This window comes from Pipistrellus kuhlii, unplaced genomic scaffold (genome assembly GCF_014108245.1).
Source record: "Pipistrellus kuhlii isolate mPipKuh1 unplaced genomic scaffold, mPipKuh1.p scaffold_m20_p_23, whole genome shotgun sequence".
In the NCBI taxonomy this organism is placed as follows: Eukaryota; Metazoa; Chordata; class Mammalia; order Chiroptera; family Vespertilionidae; genus Pipistrellus; species Pipistrellus kuhlii.
The window spans coordinates 7712890-7735480 of record NW_023425522.1 but is presented as its reverse complement, the minus strand read 5'-3'; the positions used below and the strand labels follow the sequence as shown (position 1 = coordinate 7735480).

The window sequence follows — 22591 nt, the reverse complement described above, 5'->3', positions numbered from 1 at the left end:
CCGTGTCCTCTTTCCGCCCTATTGGGTGCACGGCCATGTCTGCCCTACTGGGTGCACGGCCACGCCTCTCTGCCATTAACCACCAGAGGCACCATCAGATCCCACAAGTTAGCGACCCAGTCCTTTACAAGACTGTCCTTTCTTCAGACACCAGCCACACGTCGGGGGGTGGGGGTGGGGAGTGGGAGGGGGTCCAGGCCTCCCACATTTCCGAAGGCTGGGCTACAAATCCAGGGCCTCCCATGACATCTTGAGCTTGACAGTCACTATGAATGACTCGAAGGACTCAGGGAAGCTCTGTACTGTTCCAGTGCTATCGCAAGGCTACGCATAGGCTGAGGTCTGGGAGGACCCTGGGCAGAGCTTCCATGCCTTCTCCCTGTGGGTCAGGGCACCGTGCCCTCCCAGCACGTAGGGTGGACTCGCCAAACAGGAGTCCCCTTAGCTTCTGCGTCCATCATTTTTATGGTTTCCACTCTGTAGGCAGAATTGATGGGAGTCGGTCTCTGTCTGCCTTCCCCTCTCCTGGCCTTTGACCTTGGTTACCTGATGGCAACGTGATCATACCTGTCTGAGCATCTGCACGGAGTACAGCATTTACATAACAGATAAAGCAAGAGTAGCAACATGCATATACCTAGCGTGTGGAGGAGTGAGTGTGGGGTCCATATAGCAGGTTTTTAGTTTGAAAGTACGTCCCAGCATTTGACTCTCAATATCGGTATTATAATTTTACCAAACAACGGCAGTGATTGTTAGATCCTATTGCAACGATGGCAGACGGAACCTGAAAAATGAAGGTCGTAGGTCCTGGTGCATTCCTGGAGTTCCTTTTAGTCATCAATAATTAGTGGGTCCGTCATCATAGTGTGTGATGAACATGGCCCCCGGGGCAAGGCCACACAGGTGTGCAGGCTTCACCTGAGGTTCAGGTTCCAGAGGAAGGAATGGCTCAGCTCCAGCCTCTCCTGAGAGAGCTCAGAGCCTTTTGTGACAAAGATTGGATTTCTCTCTTCGTAACCCGTGGCTTCATTCCTTTACCCTCAGCCGTTAGCTCCCCTTCCCCCGACCCATACAGGACTAATGGGTGATTTCTACCACTAGGCCATACGGGTACATTCATCATTAACCCCATTTGCGCCAGATGGAGTGAAAGTACAGCCCATGCAGTCAGGGCCAAAAGAATTTTGACATAAAAAGGTAAAAGCATATTTACAATTTTTAAAATATATATTTTTATTGATTTTTTTTTACAGAGAGGAAGAGAGAGGGATAGAAAGTTAGAAACATCGATGAGAGAGAGACATCGATCAGCTGCCTCTTGCACATCCTCTACTGGGGATGTGCCCACAGTGAAGGTACATGCCCTTGACAGGAATTGAACCCGGGACCTTTCAGTTCACAGGCTGATGCTCTATCCACTGAGCCAAACCGGTGTTGGCCGTATTTACAATTTCTTGCCTGCTTCTTACCGTTGTAGTTGCAGCCCAGTCCTAGAAGTACTGCCTCAGGTAGGATGTGGGGAAGAAAAATATACAGTCATACCATTATCTCCCTTGGTGGGAAGAATGGCATAGTCATACCAGCTTCCTTCGCCCCCACCTCTCACCCCCGGATCCATCAGAAAAGCAGAGGGATCTCTCTGGTGGGGACCCCCCTCAGGACTCCCATGGTGAGTGTGAGCAAACACTCCTGAGGACATGTATACAAGCCCAGCTGTTTGATGCACATATATCTCCAGCTGTTTTAATTGCTTTAATTGCCCGGTCCAGTTACCCATGCAACCATTACTCTGGGTATGAGGATATGTCCCTGGGTCTAAGAAAATGTAACTTGGTGTCTAACTTGGTTCAGGATCTTCTGTGCTGATTCCTTTGCTGTGCTCTGAGCATGCGTATCTACCACCTGGTACATGGTCCAGAGTCAGTCTATTCCCGTCAGCACCCATGTCTGGCCCTCTGGGGCTGCAACATAGTCTAACGTCCCCCACTCGCCAGTCTTCCCCCACAGCCATCTGCAGTGTCTGTCTTTCTTGTTGGTACAGGACACTTCTTTTTTCATTAATCCTCACCCGAGGATATTTTTCCATTGGTTTTTAGATAGACTGGAGGGGAGGGGGTGAGACAGAGAGAGAAACACCAATGTGAGAGAGACACATCGATTAGTTTAGTTGCCTTGCACATGCACCCCGACCAGGGCCAGGATTGAGCCTATAGCTGAGGTATGTGCCCTTGACTGGAATCAAACCTGGGACCCTTCGTTCCGCAGGCTGATGCTCTATCTACTGAGCCAAACAGGCTAGGGCAGTGGTCGGCAAACTTCGGCTCGAGAGCCACATGCATCTCTTTGGTCCCTTGAATGTGGCTCTTCCACAAAATACCATGGCCTGGAAGAGTCTATTTTGAAGAAGTGGCATTAGAAGAAGTTTAAGTTTTAAAAATTTGGCTCTCCAAAGACATTTCAATAATTGTACTGTTGATATTTGGCTCTGTTGACTAGTGAGTTTGCCAACCACTGGTCTAGGGCAACAGGACACTTATTACTGGCATTTTGTGCCTTAAGGGCTGCAAGAGGAATTGAACCCATTTCTGCCTTATTGCAGCCCATGGACCAAGGAGGCCACCGCAAGCGAACACACTGGTATATACACTCAGCAACGTCCGTCACCACATGAATCTGATTGACATGCCCTACTTTAATGCATTCTTCAAACTTCCCTAGCGACATCCACAGGGCCATGCCCCATTGGAGCATCTTTTTTTTTTTTTTTTTTTAATATATTTTATTGATTTTTTACAGAGAGGAAGGGAGAGATATAGAGAGTTAGAAATGTCGATGAGAGAGAAACATCGACCAGCTGCCTCTTGCACACCCCCTACTGGGGATGTGCCCGCAACTCAGGTACATGCCCTTGACCGGAATCGGAACCTGGGACCTTTCAGTCCGCAGACCGACGCTCTACCACTGAGCCAAACCGGTTTCGGCTGGAGCATCTTAATAGGCCAATTTCCCATGGCCCTTCTGCCCGACTCTGGCCAGGCTCTCGGTCTCTACCCACAAGCCAGTACAAACGCAAACACAGAGGCAAACACCACGCACTTGGGCCCAGGGACCTGATTTATTTTTGCCTTCTTTGTTCAGCGTGGTGGTCTTCTACACAGGAAACTATTTGCTCACCGTGGAGGTCAGCCATCCCAAAGCTAAGCAGGACGGTGTTGGTCAAAGGAAAGCTGTTTATAGGTCACTGGTCACTGTCCATGTGGCAATAAAACCAGGCAGCTCCTGGTGTGGTCCCAGCGTCAGCCATTAGGGGGAGATGTACCTGCTTAGGAAGATGCTGAGGAGCCCTCTGCACCCCCTCCTGGCATCCCCCTCCTAGCGTGCTCCTGGGCAAGCCTTTTCCATGCTTACTGTGGGACGCTTCTGGGCACTGCCCGTGCCCTCCCACCCTCCTGTCCCGTAGACATCAGTTTCGTAGTTATAGTATCTGCAGATACTGTCTTTGCAAGCAGTAGCTGGGTAAGTTGACCAGACTTCCCGCTTTTGGCGGGACAGTCCCGACTTTTAACAATTTGTCCTGCGTCCCGAGGCATTTAAAAAAAGTTCAAAAGATTTAAAAGAATCTTTTCAAAAATCGGGACTTTTTTAAAACGCCGTGGGACGCGGGACAAATTGTTAAAAATAGGGACTGTCCCGCCAAAAGCAGGATGTCTGGTCACCTTAAGTTTGGGGCATAGTGCTGAGTTAGGACGGGTGCGGAAGCTACTGTGCCCTGTTTATCATTCAGGGGGCCAAGACTTGCAAGGCATTTCCTCTGGGATGGCAGCTCCATCTCCATTTATTTTCATTTCACAGTGTCTCCCCAACAGTCATATGTTGAACCCCAAGGGGACGGTACTAGGAGGTAGGACCTGTGTGGGGGGCAACAAGGCTTAGGTGACATCATGAGAGCAGGGCCCCCATGATGGGACCCGGGCCCCTGTAAGAAGGGGAGACAGAGCTTCCTGCCCACACCTTGTGAAGACACGGCGAGAAGGTGGCATCTGCAACCAGGAGGAGAGCTCTCCCCACAGACAGAGCCTGCCAGCACCTTGGTCTTGGACATGCCAGCCCCCGGGACTGTGAGAATGAATGGCTGCTGGCTATGGCAACCTGAGCTACGGCAGGGGGCTGTGGTCCGAGCTGGGACACAGGTGTGTGCCTGCTGCACAGAACGGAGAACTGAGGTGGCACAGGTGGGGACAGTCTGCCACCTGCCTGTTATCAGCCTCAGTAAAGAGGTAAATGGAGCTGAAACCGCTTTGGCTCAGTGGATAGAGCTTCGGCCTACAGACTGAAAGGTCCCAGGTTCGGTTCCAGTCAAGGGCATGTACCTTGGTTGTGGGCACATCCCCAATAGGGGGTGTGCAAGAGGCAGCTGATCAATGATTCCCTCTCATCGATGATTCTAATTCTCTGCCCATGTCTCTTCCTCTCTGTAAAAATCAATAAAATATATATATTTTAAAAGAGGTAAACGGAGACAAGCTCCAGACTGTAAAAAAGGTGAGTTTATTCTGTGATAGTGAGGAATTACAATTTGGGCCGTGTGAACTGTAAAGCTACAGGCCAGTCTGCGGAGGGATTGGGGAGGACGGTATTAGTGAACAGAGAATGTAAGGAGGGAGAGTTCAGGTGGAGCCTGTTCAAATGGAGAACAAATGGAGACCAGCCTTGAAAACTCCCTGCAGACAGAGTTCAGTTCAGTATTTTGTGAGATTAACCCCACCCGGGTGGTGTTTTGTTCACGCCCCTGGAAACCATAAGCAAAACTTCCCGAGGTTAATGCCAGGCAACCCCTAACCAACTTCCCCTGAGAAAACCCCGGGGTTATCAGTTCCCAACCAGGCCTTTGTGGGAAATCAGTCTCTCTTGGTCCTTAAGTTCTGTTTTCCTGACTCTGCCTGAGGTTTCCTGTTTCATGCTTCTGGTCCCATTGGAGATGGAGATTCTGTCGCACTGCCTGGGCCCCCAGAGCGGTGGGGACAGTGGCCCTTCCCCGGAGGACCTGATGTAGTGGCAGGGATGGGGGGGAAATAGAAGGGTTCAGAAACGGGAAAGGAGGGCGTGGCTTCCTCCCGGAAAAGCGAGAAGCCCGGTGCTGGAGGGGTGGGGGTGACAGGGAGGATGGGGGTCTGAGCTCTGGAGAGGCACCCAGCTGCGGGCCCACACCCGTCTCCTGTGCGTGAGGGGCTGCGGGGGCTGGACCCGCTCTGGTGCCTCCGCTCGGAGCAGACAGGGGTGGGGCGGTGCCTCTGGAGGGCTCATGGAGCCAGGTCAGGGACCACAGGGAGGGTCTGAGGAGGCTGACTGACCACAGCACTCTGAGCCCCAGAGGAAGCTCCGAGCTGCCAGAAAGAACAAACTGCTAAATCGGATGTCATTAAAACAAAGACCATCTGCTTGGCAAAAGGCACTGCTACAAAAACGAAAGGCAAGCCGCAGACTGGAAGACGTATTAGCAAAACATTTACTGTGTCTGCAAAAGGCCTGGTACCCAAAACACACCAAGAAAACATGATTTGACATTAAGAAAACAAACAAACTTAAAAATGGGCAAAGCATCTGCACAGACACCTCATGGAAGAAGGCATGCACATGGCAAATACACACACGGGAAGATGCTCAATGCCACAGTCACTGGGGAATCGCAGATTAAGACCACAAAGGCATCGCTGCACACCCACTGGAAAGGGGGAACCCAAATTGCTGGCAGCACCAGGCACTGATGACGCTGTGGAGCCATGGGAACTCTCCGCCCCCGGGGAGAGTGCCCAGGGCCATGGCACTCAGGAAGGCAGCCTGGCATTGGTTTTACAGCCAAACATGCTTACACCACGTGGTTGGGTAATTGTGCTTTTTGGCATTTGCCCAAATAAGTTGGAAATACACGTCCACATGGAACGCAGTACAATGTTTATAGCGGCTATATTGGTAACTACCAAAGATTGGGAATTTCACCCGTTTTTTCATTAGTATTCTCTTTCCGTTTTCTGAGCCAATCCTTGGTGCCACGTTGCATTTAGTTTTCAGGTCTCCTGCGTCTCCTTTGGCCCTTCCTTTTTTTTTTTTTTTTTTTTTTTTTTTTTTTTTTATGACACCGACTGTCCGAGGAACTGGCCAGATTATCCTGTAGAATGTCACACCTGGGTTATCTGACATCTTCTCCGTTAGACTAGGGTTGTGGGGTTTTGGAAAGAATTGAAGTGCTCTTCTCAGGTAGTTTTGTTTTTATTCTGTGTGAGATCTGCTGAGTTAGGCGTTGTTGTGCCTCTTCCCTTTTGGCCAGCTGAATGTCAGGAGGCGATGCTGCGCCAATCCCAAGCCCAGGCCCGAGGAGGCAGCACCTGTCTCTGCTTTCCTGTCTAGTGCGAACATGCCGGCCCCAGGTGCCTGAGAGACCCGCAGAGCAGCCCGAAGCCAGCCACGCTGAGCCCATCCTCAGTCCAGGGACCCCTCGATGTACTATAGATGTACGAGTGAGATTACTGTGTTTCCCCCCAAAATAAGACATCCTCCGAAGATAAGACCTACTTACAGATTTCCTTCTGAGTGAAATATAAGGCATCCCCCCGAAAATAAGGCCCCCCCTAGGCTAAACATGAGAGATTTGGTCCACTGATTCTGAAAGAAATGGAGTCAAAAGAAATTCACCAGGAAATTCAGGAATTGGATTGTTATGATGATGTTCCAGAAGATGATGACATGATTGTCATTGAATAAATGAGTAAATTCTTGATACTGTAGGATTCACAGTTTGTCTGGTTTGTGTTGACAACTACTGTACCGTATACAGGTAATAAATTTCCTTTATTTTCATTTAACAATAAATGCGTACTGTATTCTCCTTCATGGAAAAACAAGACATCCCCTGAAAATAAGACCTAGCGCATCTTTGGGAGCAAAAAATAATATAAGACACTGTCTTATTTTCGGGGAAACAGGGTAAATAAGCACAGTTAGTGCACAGAGTATCAGGTGTGAGTTACTGTTGGCGATAGCGGGCCGGCGCAGACCCAGAGCAGCTCACGGCTCCTTCTTTCTCCGTGTCCAGCAGCTGTGTTTGGTCCACGTACCTCTCCCAGGTCACGGATGTCCCCCACCACCCCTTTGCCTCCTCTTCTCTCCCTGCCTGGGCCCCAAGACTGAAAACACCCCCAGATCCGGAGGTCCCGCACCGAGCTGACTTTCCTAGCTCTCAGCAGCATGATGAGGCTTAAATGGAACAGTGTCAGGGAAAATGTAAGCACAAATACATTTTCTACAGAGAAGAAAATTCCCCAAGTAAACAAAACAACTCCAAGAATCTTATTTCTGCTGTAGGTGAAATAACTTATGTGAATTGCTCAACTAGCAGTTAGTTGACATACAACAAAAATAATTCCAGGTCTTTAAATACAAGATTAATGTTTTATTTAACAATAACATTAAATTCATTTATTCTTGGATGTCCCTCGCTCATACAGTAGGTCATTCTATTCACACAATAAAAAAGACTGAAGGTATTCAGCCGACCGCTCTCTGGTGCCTGGCTGGGACGGTAGGCATGGCGATTCCAGATAGGAGCCAGCTCTGTCCACTTCTCTCCAGTTGTGAACACTCTGGGCGCCTATAGGCTCAGAACCTTTGGATCAGGATGAAGCAGGAGGAGAGGAAGGAGGGAGTCTGTGCACCATACAATTGTCTGCTAGCAAGGTTCCCTTCCCCACCTCCTCCAGTTCGAATCCTGGCCCCGACCCTGCCCTCCACCCTATCGCCCTAGCCTGCCTTCCTTCCTTCCTTCCTTCCTTCCTTCCTTTCTTCTCTTTCTTTCCTTCTTTCTCTCTCTCTCTCTCTCTCTCTCTCTCTTCTTCTCTCTCTCCTCTCTCTCTCTCTCTCCCTCCCTCCCTCCCTCCCTCCCTCCCTCTTTCTTTTCCTCTCTCCTTCCCTCCCTTCTTTTCTCCCTCCCTCCCTCTTTCTTTCTCTTTCTTCTCCCTCTCTTCCTTCCTTCCTTCTTTTCCTTCCTTCCTTCCTTCCTTCCTTCCTTCCTTCCTTCCTTCCTTCTTTCTTTCTTTCTTTCTTTCTTTCTTTCTTTCTTTCATACTCCTCACCTGCGGATCTTTTTTCACTGATTTTTAGAGAGAGTGGAAGAGAGAGAGGTAGGGGGAGAGAAAGGGGGGACAGAGATGGGGGCTAGTCTGAAGGTCAGGAATGAAAAGTCTCATCTCCACGTCTGGAGTCGAGGGGACTGAACCCCAGACACAGAGTTTCCCAGGCCTTTGACAAAGGAAGGAACGGGCGCCCCTGGACCGCAGGTTGGGAGAGGAGGCCGAGCCCAGACCCCAGAGCACCAGGGCCTCCGGACCTTTTTCTAGAAAGGATGCTGACCATGTTGGTGGGCGGGGCTCTCAGAGGTCAGATCTCCATCCTGCCTCAGGATCCACAGGGGCTGTGTGGCCAGGCCCCTCTCCCTAAAGCCTGTTTCTGTCCCAAGCAGAACCCCGAGGCCCCAGAAGCCACCGGCGCCCTGCCCTGCAGGGCCTCAGCAGGCCTTGAACCAGCGCAGGCCCGTGTGGTTCTCCAGGAGCGAGACCTGCACAGCCGGCCGTCTGGAGAGGCTCGGAAGAAGTCGCTTCTGGTCGTCCCGTCGGGGTGAGCCGGTTGAGGGTGCAGGGCTGTGGGCGCAGGGCCTCGCTAGGGCAGAGCTCCGCTGAAAGTCATGATGGGCAGGCAGAGGAGGGAGCAGAGATCGGGCGTGGCCTGGGCTGGCGAGTGGGCCGCCCTCTGGGGCTGGGGGCAGGGGCTGCTGCTCTTCTCTGGCTTGTAGCAAGGCGAGACCTCACACCTGCGGGCGAGGCAGGCGTCTGGTCAGGCTCCCGTCCCTCCGGCCACCCCCGGGCCCCGGGGAAACACACAGACACTGACCCCTGCCCTCCCCCTCTCGGCTGGGGCGAGCAGCGCCGCCTACCTGACCACACTCTGCAGGATCTTCCTCTCGTCCTGGTCCAGGCACACGGCGAACGGGCAGCTTTTGGAGCCGATGATCTGCACCTTGTCCACTTTGATCTGCGAGGTGCTGATCTGGAAGGAAGGCCCGGGTCAGTCCCGGGGAAGTGCCCGCCCGCTAGCCCTGGGGTGGGGTGGGCGTTTGTCTGTCCACAGCTCAGACCCTGGCTCCGCCCCAGCCCCTGCCCTTTCCTGAGCCTGGAAGAAGCAAGTGCCCTGGAGGAGAAGCTACACCGTGCTCTGCCCCCCCTCCCCCCCCCGCGGTGAGAGCCCTGGGCGTCCCACAGCCCACAGCCCCCTGCCTCCGGCTTAGGGCGGAACCCTTCCACACCATATAGTCTCTCTCAGAGGCCCCCCTTCCTCCTAACGCCCCCCAGCACTCCACGTGGGTGCACACCCCAAACCTCACCCCTCACCCTGCCCCTCCTCCCACCCACAGCCCCGCAGCCTCGGACACCCTCCTCTCACGCAGCGTGCCCACGTGCACAAACTCCAATGCATTAACCCCGCAGTGAGCCTCCTGAGGGTGCGGCTTCGAGGCGAGGGGAGCCCTTACCTGGTTAAAGCCCTTCTTGGATTTGGGGTTTTGCCTCTTCACCACTTCCGTCAGGTTTAGCGTCAGGGACTCGACACCGGCGTCTGAAGGGCAGGGGTGCTCAGGCCCGGCTCAGAGCCCCTCCCTGCCACCCTCTCCCCGCCCCCACCCCCACCCCCCGCACGGCCCACCTGACCAACCTAGCTCCTCCTGCTTCCGGCATGCCTTGTTGAGGTTGATGGAGGTGCAGACCTTCTCCATGTTACACCAGCGACTCCGTCCGCTGATGGCCCCCTGGAAAGGCAGCAAACCGGGTCCTCCCTCAGCTCGGGGCCCCGTGGCTGCCCCCTTCCCTTCAGAGAGGAGGCCCAGACTGCCAGGGCCCGGAGCTGCCTGTGCTGGTCACACCCGGGGGGCTCTCTCTCATTCACCGGGTCTGCCGGCTCCTTCCCCGAGAGCCCCAGCCCCGTGCAGACCGTGCTGACTCTGGCGAGGGCGTCACGTTGCTGGCTTGGTCCCTGGGTCAGCCTGTGGCCAGGTCATAGGACATGGGAGCTGAGAGCACCTTAAGGGGTGGCCTTGGTGACCTCCTGCTGAGCCCAGAGTAGGAAGAGAGGGGCCCGCAGGCCTGGGGCTCCTGGCAGAGCCAGCCTGGCACCCCCTTTTGTTGGGGACCTCCATGTTGGCAAACTCAAGTGGGTTTCTGGGTCCTTGGTCAATCTCAAGGTCAGCTCACTTGCCCTTGCAGGAGAATTTGCTTCTGTTCACCCCTCTCCTCTCCTGGGCTTTTGCGAGGGGCTCCTGGCTCCCCACCACCGTTCGGCCGGGGCCTCTGCTCAGCTCTACACCCTCCTGTGCCTGCAGTCACACGGCACAGGCTCAGGCCCTTCTCCGGGCTCCTCTGCTCTTTGCACTTGTCCGTTCTCCGTGAGGGAACCTCAATGACCTATGCACCCCTCCTCCTATGTCATGTCTGAGTCCAGGGCCATCCATCCGACTGCCTGCTCTGACTTCTTCCTTCTCCCTCTCAAGGGCACTGCAAACTCACGTTTCTGATCTGCTGCTACCAGACCTGGGCTGCTTCTGAGACAACGCACAGTAGTTCCAGAAGACTGAAATCCGGGAGTCCGGGCCCCTCTTTTCCAACCCATCCCCTAAGCCCTGCTGCTCACAGAGTCCACGTACAGCCCCCATTCCTGTCCATCTCCACCACCACCAGCCCAGCTGGCTGCCACATTTCCCTCCTGGAAAACCACCAGAGCCTCCTCTGGGCCTTGCTATGCCCCGTGGGCCCTCCAATCTGTTCTCCACAGAGCTGCCGGAGGAAACTTCTGATCGTGTCACACGCATTCCCAGCTCCTCCCCGGAACTTAATACCACTGCTCCTGTGACTGGACAAAACTCCTCTGGCTATAATTAAGGCCCTTGGCATTCTGGCCCCGCCTCTCTCTTTAGCCTCGCCTCATCACCTGTGCTGTTCATGCTCTCTTCTACCACAGGGCCTTTGCACATGCTGCCTCCTCTGGGGAATACATCCCTCTCTCTTTTTAGCTTAGCTAACTAACTCCTGTTGCCCCCTCCCCCCAATATTGACTCAATGTCTCTTCCCTAGGAAGCGTCTAACTTTCCTGACCGGGTTGAAGAATCCCCTGGAGGTTCTCCCAGTACCATGTACCTCTCCTTCATCTTTGTGTCACAGTTTTAATCATACATCTGTGGCTCCATCTCACCAATGCCTGCCATCCGCCCAGTTGTAAGCATTTTGTTCACTCTCCCTCCTCCCCCGTTTTTATTTATTTATATATTTTATTGATTTTTTTTTTTTACAGAGAGGAAGAGAGAGGGATAGAGAGTTAGAAACATCGATGAGAGAGAATCATCGATCAGCTGCCTCTTGCACACCCCCTACTAGGGATGTGCACACAGCCAAGGCGCATGCCCTTGACCAGAATCGAACCTGGGACCTTTCAGTCCTCAGGCTGACATTCTATCCACTGAGCCAAACCGGTTTCGGCTTGTTCACTCTTGACAACACTTACCTGTGCCCAGAACAATGCCTGGGACTCGGTAGGCGCTAACAAACACCTGGCACAGAGCTCTCAGGGTCAGTCCCGCCTGCCACCTCCATGGCCACCCAATGTACATTAGTAGCCCACGATCACCATCTCGTCAGCCCTGTGACTGCCTGTCAGACATTACCGTGGCCATTTCCTTGTTTCCTGTCTGTCTCTCTCTTCTGAAAAAGCCAAGGGCAGGGCTTGGCCCCCCTGCTTACAGCATTCCCCCCTGCCCAGCACAGGGCTGGCAGGAGCTGGTGCTGAATAAATATCTTGTGAATGGTTGAAAGAAGGAAGGAGGAAAAGAAGGCAGGAGAGGCCCCCATTGGTGAGGCCTGTCCCCCGAAGTGTGACATGCTCAGAGACTCATGCTCTTGGGCATCCCTTCCTCTCTTACTTCAGATATCTCTTCACTCCCTCCCCCTCTCCTCCCACCCCCCATGCACCCAGCCTGGCACACGGGCCCCCAGACCGTGGCTGCTCCCTCATGGGGCCTCTGGATGGCCCAGCCCTGCCCCCCTCTCCACCTCGCCCTGCAGCCAGGCCCTGGCACAGCCCGGGAGCCGCTGGCACCTTCAGGAGGGGCGGGGCCCGGGGGAAGGCCTTCTGCGGTCTCCAGCGTGAAAACTGGGGCCCGGAACCGAGTCTGGCTCCGCGTGAGCAGGACGGGGAGCCGACCTCGGGGGCCGAGGCTGGCGCTGCCTTACCTTGCTGTAGATTATCTGTAGTGTTAGCGGGACGGCCTCCCGGTCCCCATCGATGCCCAGCCTCTTGCTGCCAGGACCTGTGCCACACGCAGACAGACGCTTCACTGGGTGCCACGTGCAGGCCCTGGGGCTCCATCTCCCGGCCCCCCACCTCTGGCCTTGCTTTCCCGTGACCCTGCCTCCCAGGGCCCTCCCTCCCCAGGGCTCCGCCTCCTGGGGCCCCCCCACCTGCCTCCGGGGACTCAGGCCGCTCTCACCTGAAGCCTTGATGGCTCGCGTGGCAGCGGAGTGACCCAGCTCCAGGGAGTGGATGAAGATCTCCGTGGCCTGCTCCCCGGTGATGAAGGTCAGCTGCGGAGGGCGAGCCAGGCCTCAGTGAGGCCCCTGCAGGGACCCACCAGGCCCCTTGGCTCCGGGCTGGGGGCTGCCGTGGGGTGGGGACGGGGCCCAGGCTGGGGCCTGTGAGTCCAAGGGGGCAGGTGGCTGGGGCGGCGGTGCTCACCTCCGTCTGGTAGACCTGCAGCAGCACCGGCCGAGCGGCGAAGCGGCAGTAATAGAGCAGCATGTCGGCCAGGATGGGCAGCTGGGCGGGCGAGCCCTCCAGGGGCCGGGAGTCCTCCTTCAGGGACTGCTGCATCCGGGGAGCCAGAGCCGGAGGGGCAGGTGGGCAGCGAGCGGGAGGGAAAGGGGAGACGAGAGGAAGAGGAAGAGGAACACGCACACACGTGCAGAGAGAGACGCAGAGGAGAGAGCCGGGATGGGGAGGAGTGGTGAGGCGAAAGCAGGAGACAGAGGCCGGGGGAGCACCCACAGCCGGTCTCCACACGTCTCCCCGGCCTGACCCGGGGCTCAGGAAGGCCCCTGGCGGAGCTGGGCAGAGCGGTGCTGAGGATGGAGGACCCTGGAGCCTTCTGAGGAGCCTCCTTCGCCCCCAGAGCCCTGTCCCGCTTCTCGCCTACTCCCTCTGCTCATCCCCAGTGCACCCTGGTCCTCCGTGGAGTCCTCGAGCTGGATCCCCCCAAACCGGGGCCTTCTGAGCCAGGCGGGTGGCCCCAGCCCGTGGGCCTTCTCTTCCCTCCCAGGGGCCCCCTACCTGGCACAGGACTTCGGGGGGCAGGTGCATGAGGCCCAGCACGTTGCGCTCATACCAGGGGTCGAGCATGCCGAGGTAGTGAGAGATGTCGTTGGTGCTCTCCTCCCACTGGGCAGGGCCCAGCTCCTGAGACAAGGGGCAAGCGAGAGTCATGCCCAGCGACCCAGGAGGCCTGCCAGGGCCCTGGGCAGCCCTGCAGCCCTAATCTGAGCTCCCCCTGCCTCCGGACCCCTGCCCTTGGACATGTCTGTGTCACACAGCAAAGCGCCACCCCCCCAGTGCGGGGCGGGGACCACTCCTGGGAGCAAGGGCGAGGCGGGAGAGGGCGCCCCACAGTCAGTGATGGCTTCCGCGGCCTCAACCTGCCCTCTCGGACGACTGCCACCTGCTCACGTCCACCTGCTCGCCCACCGCCCCCCCCCCTTGGTGCAGGGCCGGGACGTACTGTGGGGAGGGGGTGCCTCGGGGACTCGGGGGGCAGGGGCGGTGTCTGGCTCCGGGGGGCCTTGCAGGCGGAGCTTCGCTTCATGGGCACGTAGAAGAACTGCAGCTTGAAGAAGCGGGTGAGGAGGGGGCGGTTGCTCTCCAGCAGCCTGGCGACGAGAAGGTGGTGAGAAGGTGCCCCGGGTGGGTCCCCGTGGGACCTAAGCTCAAGCCACCGGCACCACCACCACCATTGCCACCTGCAGGGACGCGCCCAGCCCCGGCTCTCACCGCAGGTTGCTGTAGGCCCGGGCGACCTTCCCGGAGATCCGGTCGGAGCCGAAGACCACCACGCGGAGGGTGGAGGCCTTGGGGTCCTCGTCCCCGCTGAGGAAGGGGCGGCGGCGCTGGTGGCGCGAGGCGGGCGCCAGGAGCCAGCTGGGCAGCTGGGCGCCGAGCTTGGGCTGCGGCAGCGAGCGGGAGCGCTGGGCGCGGGCGGGGGGCGGGGCCGGGCCGTCCAGGGGGCTGCAGAGGCTGCCCGCCCGCCGCAGGGGCAGGGCCGAGTCCGGGCTGCCCTCCAGGCCCCGGGAGTCCCTCCGCAGCACCAGCTGGCTGGTGCTCTTGAACAGTTTGTAGATGCGGTTGAACTTGGGCCCCGGCCTGCGGTGGCCCCGCCGCCCCCGGCCGCCCGGCCTCCGCGGCCACTCGGGGGAGCTCTCCTCGCTGTCATCCATGTAGCCGCTGTCCACGCCGTCCGACAGGCCCGACACGAAGGAGGTCAGCAGCTGGCTGGACAGGGTGGCCCCCGAGGCCTGGCAGGAGGCGAGGCTCAGGGCGGAGTCCCGGGAGGCCTCCGAGCCGGTGGAAAACAGCGAGTCCCTCTGGGCGCACTGCCCGTCCGTTTCCAAGTCCTCCTCCTCCTCCTCCTCTTCCTCCTCCTCCTCCTCCTCTTCCTCCTCCTCCTCCTCCTCCTCGTCGTCCCCCAGGAGCCCGGGCTGCAGCAGCTCCTGTTCCTTGAGCAGCATCTCCGTCAGGACGTCTGTGGGGGGGGGGGGGGGGGGCGGGGGGTGATAAGGGAGGTGTCGCTGGGTGTGCGGCCCAGGAGCCCTCTCCCGCTCGCCTTTGGTGAGGGAACAGGTTCAGACAGAACGGACTTGGGGAGGAGATGCCAGAGGTGGGGACTCAGAGCGCGGCCTCTGCCCTGCCCAGCGCCCGCTCAGGCCGGTGGGCCGATGGGGGGCGGAGGCTGCGGCCCAGACGGGCTGGGGAGAGAGCCCGGGCCCCCGGGGTGGGCACCGCGGGCCCCGGCCAGCTGCTTACCGAAGCTGTCCTGCTTCCAGCTGTAGGTGTAGCACCTGGCGACGGGGATGGGGATGGTGCGGAGCTTGCCGGGGTTCGCCGTATCTGCAAGAACCGGCGGGGCAGCCCAGGTGAGGCCCGGGAGGGAGCCCTGAGCATGGCCGGCCCTGGGCCCTGGCTTAGGGAAGAGGGCAGAGGTGGGAGAGGGTGGGCCCAGCTGGGAAGCTGGGTGGCCCACGGCTGAGCTGGAGCTGAGAGCTGGGGTCCTGGCGCTCAGCCAGCGGGCACTGTGGGGGTGCCGTGCCCTTTGCATGCTGTGCCGGTGTGGCGGGCACACGCTCTGATTCCCCTTTGACGGGGTCCACACGGGAGAACAAGGGCACTGCCCCTCCAGATGCGAGGACACTGCGCCCCTTCTGGGGGAACGCGGCTGTGGAGAGGAAGCTTCCCAGGCTCCTCGGGGTGAGGGGCGGCCATGTGACTGAAGTGGGCCCAGGGGAGCTGTGTGGATGTGCTGCGTGCCACTTCCGCATTGTCTTCATGCCAGACGACAGGCCCTTGCTCCTGGTGGGCACACGCTTTTCCTCTCCCCACAGCCCCACCCGATGCCCCCGGCCCTGACCTCACAGTCAGGAGCCGGGCACCAAGCACCAGGCACCAGGGTGAGGACGTGGTGAGGAGCGTGGTCCCCAGAGCCTCCAGGCCACCTGGCCCGCTCACGGTGGGAGCCGGAGCAGCCGGCCGGCCGGGAGCGTGGGCCCCGTCCCAGAGCCTCACCTAAGACGCCTGGGAAGCCGGCTTTCTCTCCCACCGCCTTCAGCTTGGTCCTGAGCCACTTCCGGGCCTCGGCGGCGTCCCCGATGCCGGCTGCCAGCTCCTGGGCCTCCGCCGTCTCCGTGTAGACGTCCTCGAGCTCGGCCAGGGTCTTGGCCTGGAACCCCAGGAGGCGGCCGGCTTGGTCCTGCGCCATGGCTGGCTGGTCTCCCCGAGGTCTCCCCGATGGCACAGGGCCCGGGCCCTCCCAGTCTCATCACCCATCTCCACCCACAGACCCAGAGCCAGGCCCGCCCCTGACCGCCCTCTCAGGACACGGTCACGAGAGAAGGGCCCGGGGCCAGAGGGTCTGTCCAGGGCCACCCAGCTGGCCTGTCCCAGCGCGGGGACCAGACACCAGTCTGCCAGCTTCCATCTGAATCTCCTTCCCCTGAGGGGGGTGCCACCCATCTGGTCGGGCCCCAGCACCACAGGGAGCCTGTTGGCAAGGCCAGCTCTCCCACCCCCGCCCGCCGTGCCCCGGGGTGAGGAGGCCGTGAGCCCTGGAGACTGCAGCCCTAAGGCGGGGCAGATCCAGGTCTGCGAGAAGGGGCAGGGGGACCCCGGGCCCGGACGCGTACCTGCAGCCGGCCGTGCAGCCCCGCGAGGTCGCAGCGGGCCCCAAAGGAGGCCTGGAAGGCGTGCAGGAGCAGCGTGATGTAGGCGCTGTGGGGCGAGTGCCCGGGCGCACTCAGCTTGTTCGCCACAGCCAGGAACTCCGCCTGCACCTCCACGGGGTTCAGCAGCAGCACGGTGCTGGGGGCACAGAGGACTGGCTGTGGGCACCGGGGCGCAGCCAGGGCCTCATGCTGGGCTTGTGTCCCCCCCACCCCCACCCCCAGGCCTGGCCTCCTCACAGCCCAGGCAGGGCCTGAGCCACGAGCGTGGGGACTCAGGGTCCCGGTTCTCAGAGGAAAGTGTATGGTCTGCTTTTGAGTATTCCCCCCCACCCCCCCAGTGTTTTCAAAGACCTTTTAAACTAGGGGTGTCGAACTCAATCAGAGAAGGGGCCAAAATCTAAAATCCAGCCTAAATCGCGGGCCGAATGGTTTACTGAACAGTCATAAACTGTCATTGTGATGGAAACGCAGCGGAGTGCAGTGATGACAGCGCGGTGCGAGCCACATTGCAAGGCCTGGCGGGACGGATTTGGCCCGCGGGCCTTGTGTTTGACACATGTGTTTTAAACACTGAACTCATTTTTAAAAATAAGTTTTACCCTAATTTTTATGTAAACATTTTTTTTTCTACAAGACATCTGGATGGATATGAGATTACTCAAGAGCAGACTGTGTTTTGGGTGAGGTGGCCGGGAGCCAGGCGGCCGTTTTGGGAAGGGGGAGCGGGCAGGCACACGCCGCGGTGCAGGGGGAGTGAGATTTCGCCCTTCGCCCTGCTCCTCGAGCCACGGTTGCGGGGTGGGGTGGTGGCATCTGCCAGGAGGAAGGCGGGGGGCCCTTTTCTAGCTGGCCGAGCACCTCACAGCCCGCACTGGCCGGGAAGAAGGAGTGTGTGTCCAGCCACCTCCGCCCCTCTCCCCGCCCCACCCCGGCTCCTTCGCGGGGCCAGTGTGACGTTTGCTCGTTATGAAAATTTCAAACATACACAAACGTTGAGAACCGTCGACCCCGAGGTGTCGATTACTCAGTTAACGGTTAACAGCCCAGGGCGGTTCTCACTTTGCCCACGCCATCGCTGCATCTCCTCGAAGGCGTCTGAGCCATCCCCGGGCCAGTGCGCCCGCCTGAGCCAGCTATAGTGCGGCTCCTTCTCCCCCAGACCCCAGCTGCGAGCTGCGTTCCCACCAGCGCAAAGCAGCACCGGCAGGAGGCGCTCCCCCAGTCCCTGTGGCCTCTGCTCAGAGCGGGGCCTGGGCTCAGGACCTGTGCTGTCAGAGGCATCATCCCGGGGAGAAACTATGGTTTCTCTCTTTTAAGAAAAAGGGGGCAGGCTCCCGTAAGCAGCCCTCTGAGCCCTTCTCCTTCCCCCTGGGTGCTGGGCACACATGGCCTCACTCCTCCGCTGACGCACTGAGTGCAGGACCAGCCGGCCAGCCTGGAAAACCCACCCTCCTTCCCAACTCACTGGAAACAGAAGCGAGTTCACCCTTAACCCTGAGATCTTCTACTCACCCCCGGAGCTCAGTTCCCTGACCTTAAACCTGCCTCCCCATAAGGGGAGCTGCAGGGAGCAGCGATGCCCAGAGCTCAGTAAGTGCCCAATGAGGTGGGTGAGCATTCGCCAGTCCCCTGCCCCCTGCCCCCTGCCCCGCCCGGGAGGTAGCTATGTATTTGCTAAGCTAGCATTTATAAGTAGTTTCGTACCCTCGGTCTCGCTCAAAACCTGCTCTGCCTGGGGATGGGGGAGGGCGGTGACTACAATTTCTGCTGCTGGAGCTGCATCTGAGCGCCCAGGTGTCCAGGGGAGGGCGCCCACCTGCCGGGAGACCCGCTGGAGGGGCCTCGGGCTGGAGGCTTCGCCTATCGTGTTTGTCGAACTGCCGCCCCAGCCCCGTGAGAGGGCAATGCAGTCCACTGGGGAGTCACACCCAGACTGGCCTTTTAAATGAGGCGGAACAGAAGGGGACAGAGCTCACCCTAGGCAGGCGTCTTCAAACTACGGCCCGCGGGCCACATGCGGCCCGCAGAGGAGTCTGATCCGGCCCGCCAGGTTTTTTGGGCAGTGAGCGCAGCCGAGGTGTTACAGTAGGAATTAGTAGTTCATATAGTCCGGCCCTCCAGCTCTCTGAGGGACCGTGATCTGGCCCCCACTTTAAAAAGTTTGAGGACCCCTGCTAGGGGGTAAGGGTACATTTCAATTCATGAAACCTGTTTTGGCTGCGTGTGTGTGTGTGTGTGTGTGTGTGTGTGTCAGGCTGTCAGAGAAAATGAATTCTTTATTGTAGGTTGGTTAAAAAAAAAAAGTTTGGCAAATGCTGCTTTAAAAAGCGGCAGAAAGACACTGTGGGGAGAGCACGGGGTTTGGAGGAAGACCGAGCTTCGGGCCCTGGCTCAGCCCTCGTAGCTGGGTGACCTTGGGGAGGCTACCTGGCCTCTCTGACCTTCCGTTTCCTCATCTGAAAAGCGGGGTGACGTGAGGTAATGTGTGCCCAGCACCTGGCACGATCAACGCAGCTGGTTCTTAACCTGTTGTCCTTTTTAAGTCTCAGACGTGTTTAGGAACCTGATGAAAGACCCCCAGCCAAGAAAGCGGCTCTGTGCACAAATCAGCACCGGCCATTCCGGGGTCCCAGGTCTAAGCCTGCCTGCTGGGGGCTTGGGTGGGGTGCAGTGAGGGAGGGATGCAGGGGTGCTGGTGCGGGAACGGTGGAACAGTGGGCGCAGTCCCATCCCGACCCCACCCTACCCTCACCTCCACCCCCACCCCTAACCCCTCCCCCACCCCCACGCGGTTTCTCCCTCCCGAGAGCACTCACACAGTGGAGCTGCGGTGATTCCGAATGGACAGGCCCTGCTCAGCCCTCACCAGCCGCTGGTAGGAGATTCCTGTGGCCGAAGGAAAAGAACAGATTCACGCTTTACCTGGTCCATTGGCGCTCATGTCTGCTCCCCACAGGGGCCGCACCGGACAGTTAGGGTGAGGGTTCCCGGATGGGGTTCAGCACCAGGGGCAGACCGCACCTGACAGGCTCCAGCCACCTGCCAAGCTTTGCTCCTCAGAGGCGGCGGGCAGAGCCCCTGAGAGGAGAACCGAGGCCGGCCTCCTGCTGTCCAGCAGTCCTGGCTCCTGTCACGCTGCCCTCTCTCAGTCCGGGTGTCCTGCAGTGGGCGTGCCGGGCACCCTGGGGCCATCCCCTCAGCCTCAGCCCCTCCCACACTCTCTCCTTCCTCCAGCGTCTGGGCTTGGCCTCCCACAACTTTTCAGGGACCACAGACACCCTGCTGGGGTCCCTCCCAGACTGGGCCTCTGCACCACGCCCCCTCCCAGCCTTCCTCCCTGCCCTGTCCAGCTGTCGGCCTCCTTGACTCCAAAAGTGTGGAGAAAGGAACTGAAGTGTTTCCTGCAACTTGGCTCACTCAGTTCTGCAGCTGGAAACAGACCCTCCGCAGTGTGTCTTGGGGTCTGTGCCACCCTCGGGAGGAGACCAAAGCCCATGTCGCTCTCCTCACTGACAAGGGTGACAGAGCAGAGGTTGGGCCTCGGGGGACAGCGCCCTTGTTGGAGCTTGGAAGTCCTTACGGGGTCCCTGTCTCCCGTCAGGGGCAGGGCCAGCCTGGGCCTGAGGGAGTGGGGAGCGGAAAGGCGATCCACCCGGGAAGCGTTGCAGAAAGCAGGAAGAAAGACCCTGACGTTTGTCTAGCGCAGTGGCTCTCAACCTTCCTCATGCCGCGACCCTTTTATACGGTTCCTCATGCTGTGGTGACCCCCAACCATAACATGATTTTCGTTGCCACTTCATAACTGTAATTTTGCTACTGTTATGAATTGTAACGTAAATATCTGTGCTTTCCGATGGTCTTAGGCGACCCTGCTAGCGGTTCTCACCCTGGGGGTCGAAGAGCCTAAGCAACCTTCAGCGGGGGAAGGAGCTGGAGGCCGAGGTAATCGTCAATAGCCAAGATTTAGTCCATCATGCCTACTCAGCAGGATCTCCATGAAACCCCTAACCAAAGGCGTTCAGAAATCTCCCAGGGTGGGTGCCAGGAGGGCTGTGCACCCCAACGCCACAGGGACAGAAGCTCCTACACTCAGGGAAGAATGGTAGCAGCTACACTTAGGTAAAAACTGCTGTTGGAATGCTAACCCTGCTATTCTGGCTTCTGCACACACGTACTTGCTTCTCCTGTGCCCGTGGACCAGAACCACGGGAGACTGGTTTCCATTGACTCAGGAGCTTCAGGAGTTGAAACTGTAGATAACCTTTAGAGATTATTAACTCTGCTTGATTCTGCTTCTGTAAAAACTGCAATGGCAAGATAGGCCCACATTCCAATGTTCAGCAGGATGTGGCTATTCCCAGCATTTAGACTTTAGAATTTATTTATTTTTATCTTTATTATTTTTTTAAATATATTTTATTATTTATTTTTTTACAGAGAGGAAGGGAGAGGGATAGAAACCTAGAAACATCGACGAGAGAGAAACATTGACCAGCTGCCTCCTGCACACCCTCTACTGGGAATGTGCCCGCAACCAAGGTACATGCCCTTGACCGGAATTGAACCTGGGACCTTTCCGTCCACAGACCGACGCTCTAGCCCACATGTGTCAAACACAAGGCCCGCGGGCCAAATCCGTCCCGCCAGGCCTTGCAATGTGGCCCGCACCGCGCTGTCATCACTGCACTCCGCTGCGTTTCCATCACAATGACAGTTTATGACTGTTCAGTAAACCATTCGGCCTGCGATTTAGGCTGGATTTTAGATTTTGGCCCCTTCTCTGATTGAGTTCGACACCCCTACTCTAGCCACTGAGCCAAACTGGTTTTGGCTAGACTTTAGAATTTACGACAAAGGAATTTTTTTAAATTATTTTTTTATTTTTTTGTGGTTTAGACCTTTAAAAGAGCTGCTTACACCTGGAATGGTGTGGTTGTGAGGGTGGACTCCACCTGCGTGTGGCGCTCCCGTGGCCGTCGATGGCCAGCTCAATAAATCCTTCCTGCTTTTTTAATCAATTAGCAGCCTCCGGTGGTCTTATTTTTGACTCCAGGGTTCGACCCCACAACATCAGGACCCCTCTAGACCTCATCTCTGAACCCCTTCACCCAGCTGTTCCTCTGTATCCTTCATAGCATCCTTGCTAATCAACCAGCGAACGTAAGTAAGGTGCTCTCCTGACTTCCAGGAGCTGTTTTAGCACATTACTGCCCCTGAGGAGGGAGCTCTGGGAAACCCTGATGTGCAGCGAGCTGGTTGCTCAGGCGTAAGGGAGACCTGGGCTCACGGTTAGCATCTGAAGTGCGGGCCGTCTTGCCGGACTGAGCCCTCCCCTGCGGGGTCTGTGCTGGCTCCAGGCGGTTAGTGTCGGAACTGGATTGAGTCTGTGGACACGCGGCTGGTGTCTGGGGAGCTGGCACGGGAGTGTGGGGGAAAGACTCCCATGTACCTGGGGTCGGAGTGTAAACAGCACAGACCCTCTCCTGCTGGTCCGTGTTGGCTGACTGTCCTTTACGAGCCCTAAACCTTTCCTTCCATAATCAGAGGCAAAAAGTAGAAGATGCGCATGTTTATGATCAGTGGCGTCCCAAGAGAGACGTGCTGCCACTGAGGAATATTCACCGTCCACCTGCCGCCAGTCCGTAGGCAACACTGACCCCTCCGGGTTTTTTCCTGATTGGCAGGCGGTCCAGGGTGGGAGGGCACTAAGCGAAAGGAAAGGGACGGGAGAAACTGCCCGAGGGCAGAAGCTTTCTTTCCCAAAGACCCGAGCCAGGAGCGCCCAGGGCCTGTCAGGCAGGGAGTCCCCGGCCCAGGTCTTTGGAAAGAAACACGGCATTTTGCAATGTGAGAAAGTAGATTTTTTTGACTCAAGCAGACATGGGTTCAAGTGGTAGAGCTCTTGGGAGCTATGTGACCACGGGAAAAGCTCCTTAACTGTCTGGCCTTCTGGCCTACCAGCATCTGAAAGATGGAAATACTAGTAAGTATCCAGGGGGCTGCTCTGAGGATAGATGGGG

At 57.6% G+C, this 22591-nt stretch overlaps 1 protein-coding gene across 2 annotated transcripts in view; it reads right to left on the bottom strand.

The window, feature by feature from the left end:
- Positions 1–8167: 8167 nt before the first annotated feature.
- The window catches only part of PIK3R5 (phosphoinositide-3-kinase regulatory subunit 5), a 71629-nt gene continuing 57205 nt past the window's right edge, over positions 8168–22591 (bottom strand). Inside the window, exons 6-19 of one of the 2 annotated variants that reach the window (XM_036452195.2) lie at positions 19388–19457; positions 16533–16707; positions 15916–16069; positions 15160–15243; positions 14131–14878; positions 13862–14009; positions 13417–13542; positions 12826–12954; positions 12581–12674; positions 12324–12400; positions 9760–9853; positions 9581–9663; positions 8987–9099; positions 8168–8863 (exon numbers count right to left, since the gene is read on the bottom strand). In XM_036452195.2, coding sequence (XP_036308088.1) covers positions 8713–8863; positions 8987–9099; positions 9581–9663; positions 9760–9853; positions 12324–12400; positions 12581–12674; positions 12826–12954; positions 13417–13542; positions 13862–14009; positions 14131–14878; positions 15160–15243; positions 15916–16069; positions 16533–16707; positions 19388–19457 — 2246 coding nt within the window. In that variant the 3' untranslated portion in view covers positions 8168–8712. The remainder of the gene's footprint in view (positions 8864–8986; positions 9100–9580; positions 9664–9759; positions 9854–12323; positions 12401–12580; positions 12675–12825; positions 12955–13416; positions 13543–13861; positions 14010–14130; positions 14879–15159; positions 15244–15915; positions 16070–16532; positions 16708–19387; positions 19458–22591) is intronic. The other variant, XM_036452196.2, reaches the window with a different exon arrangement.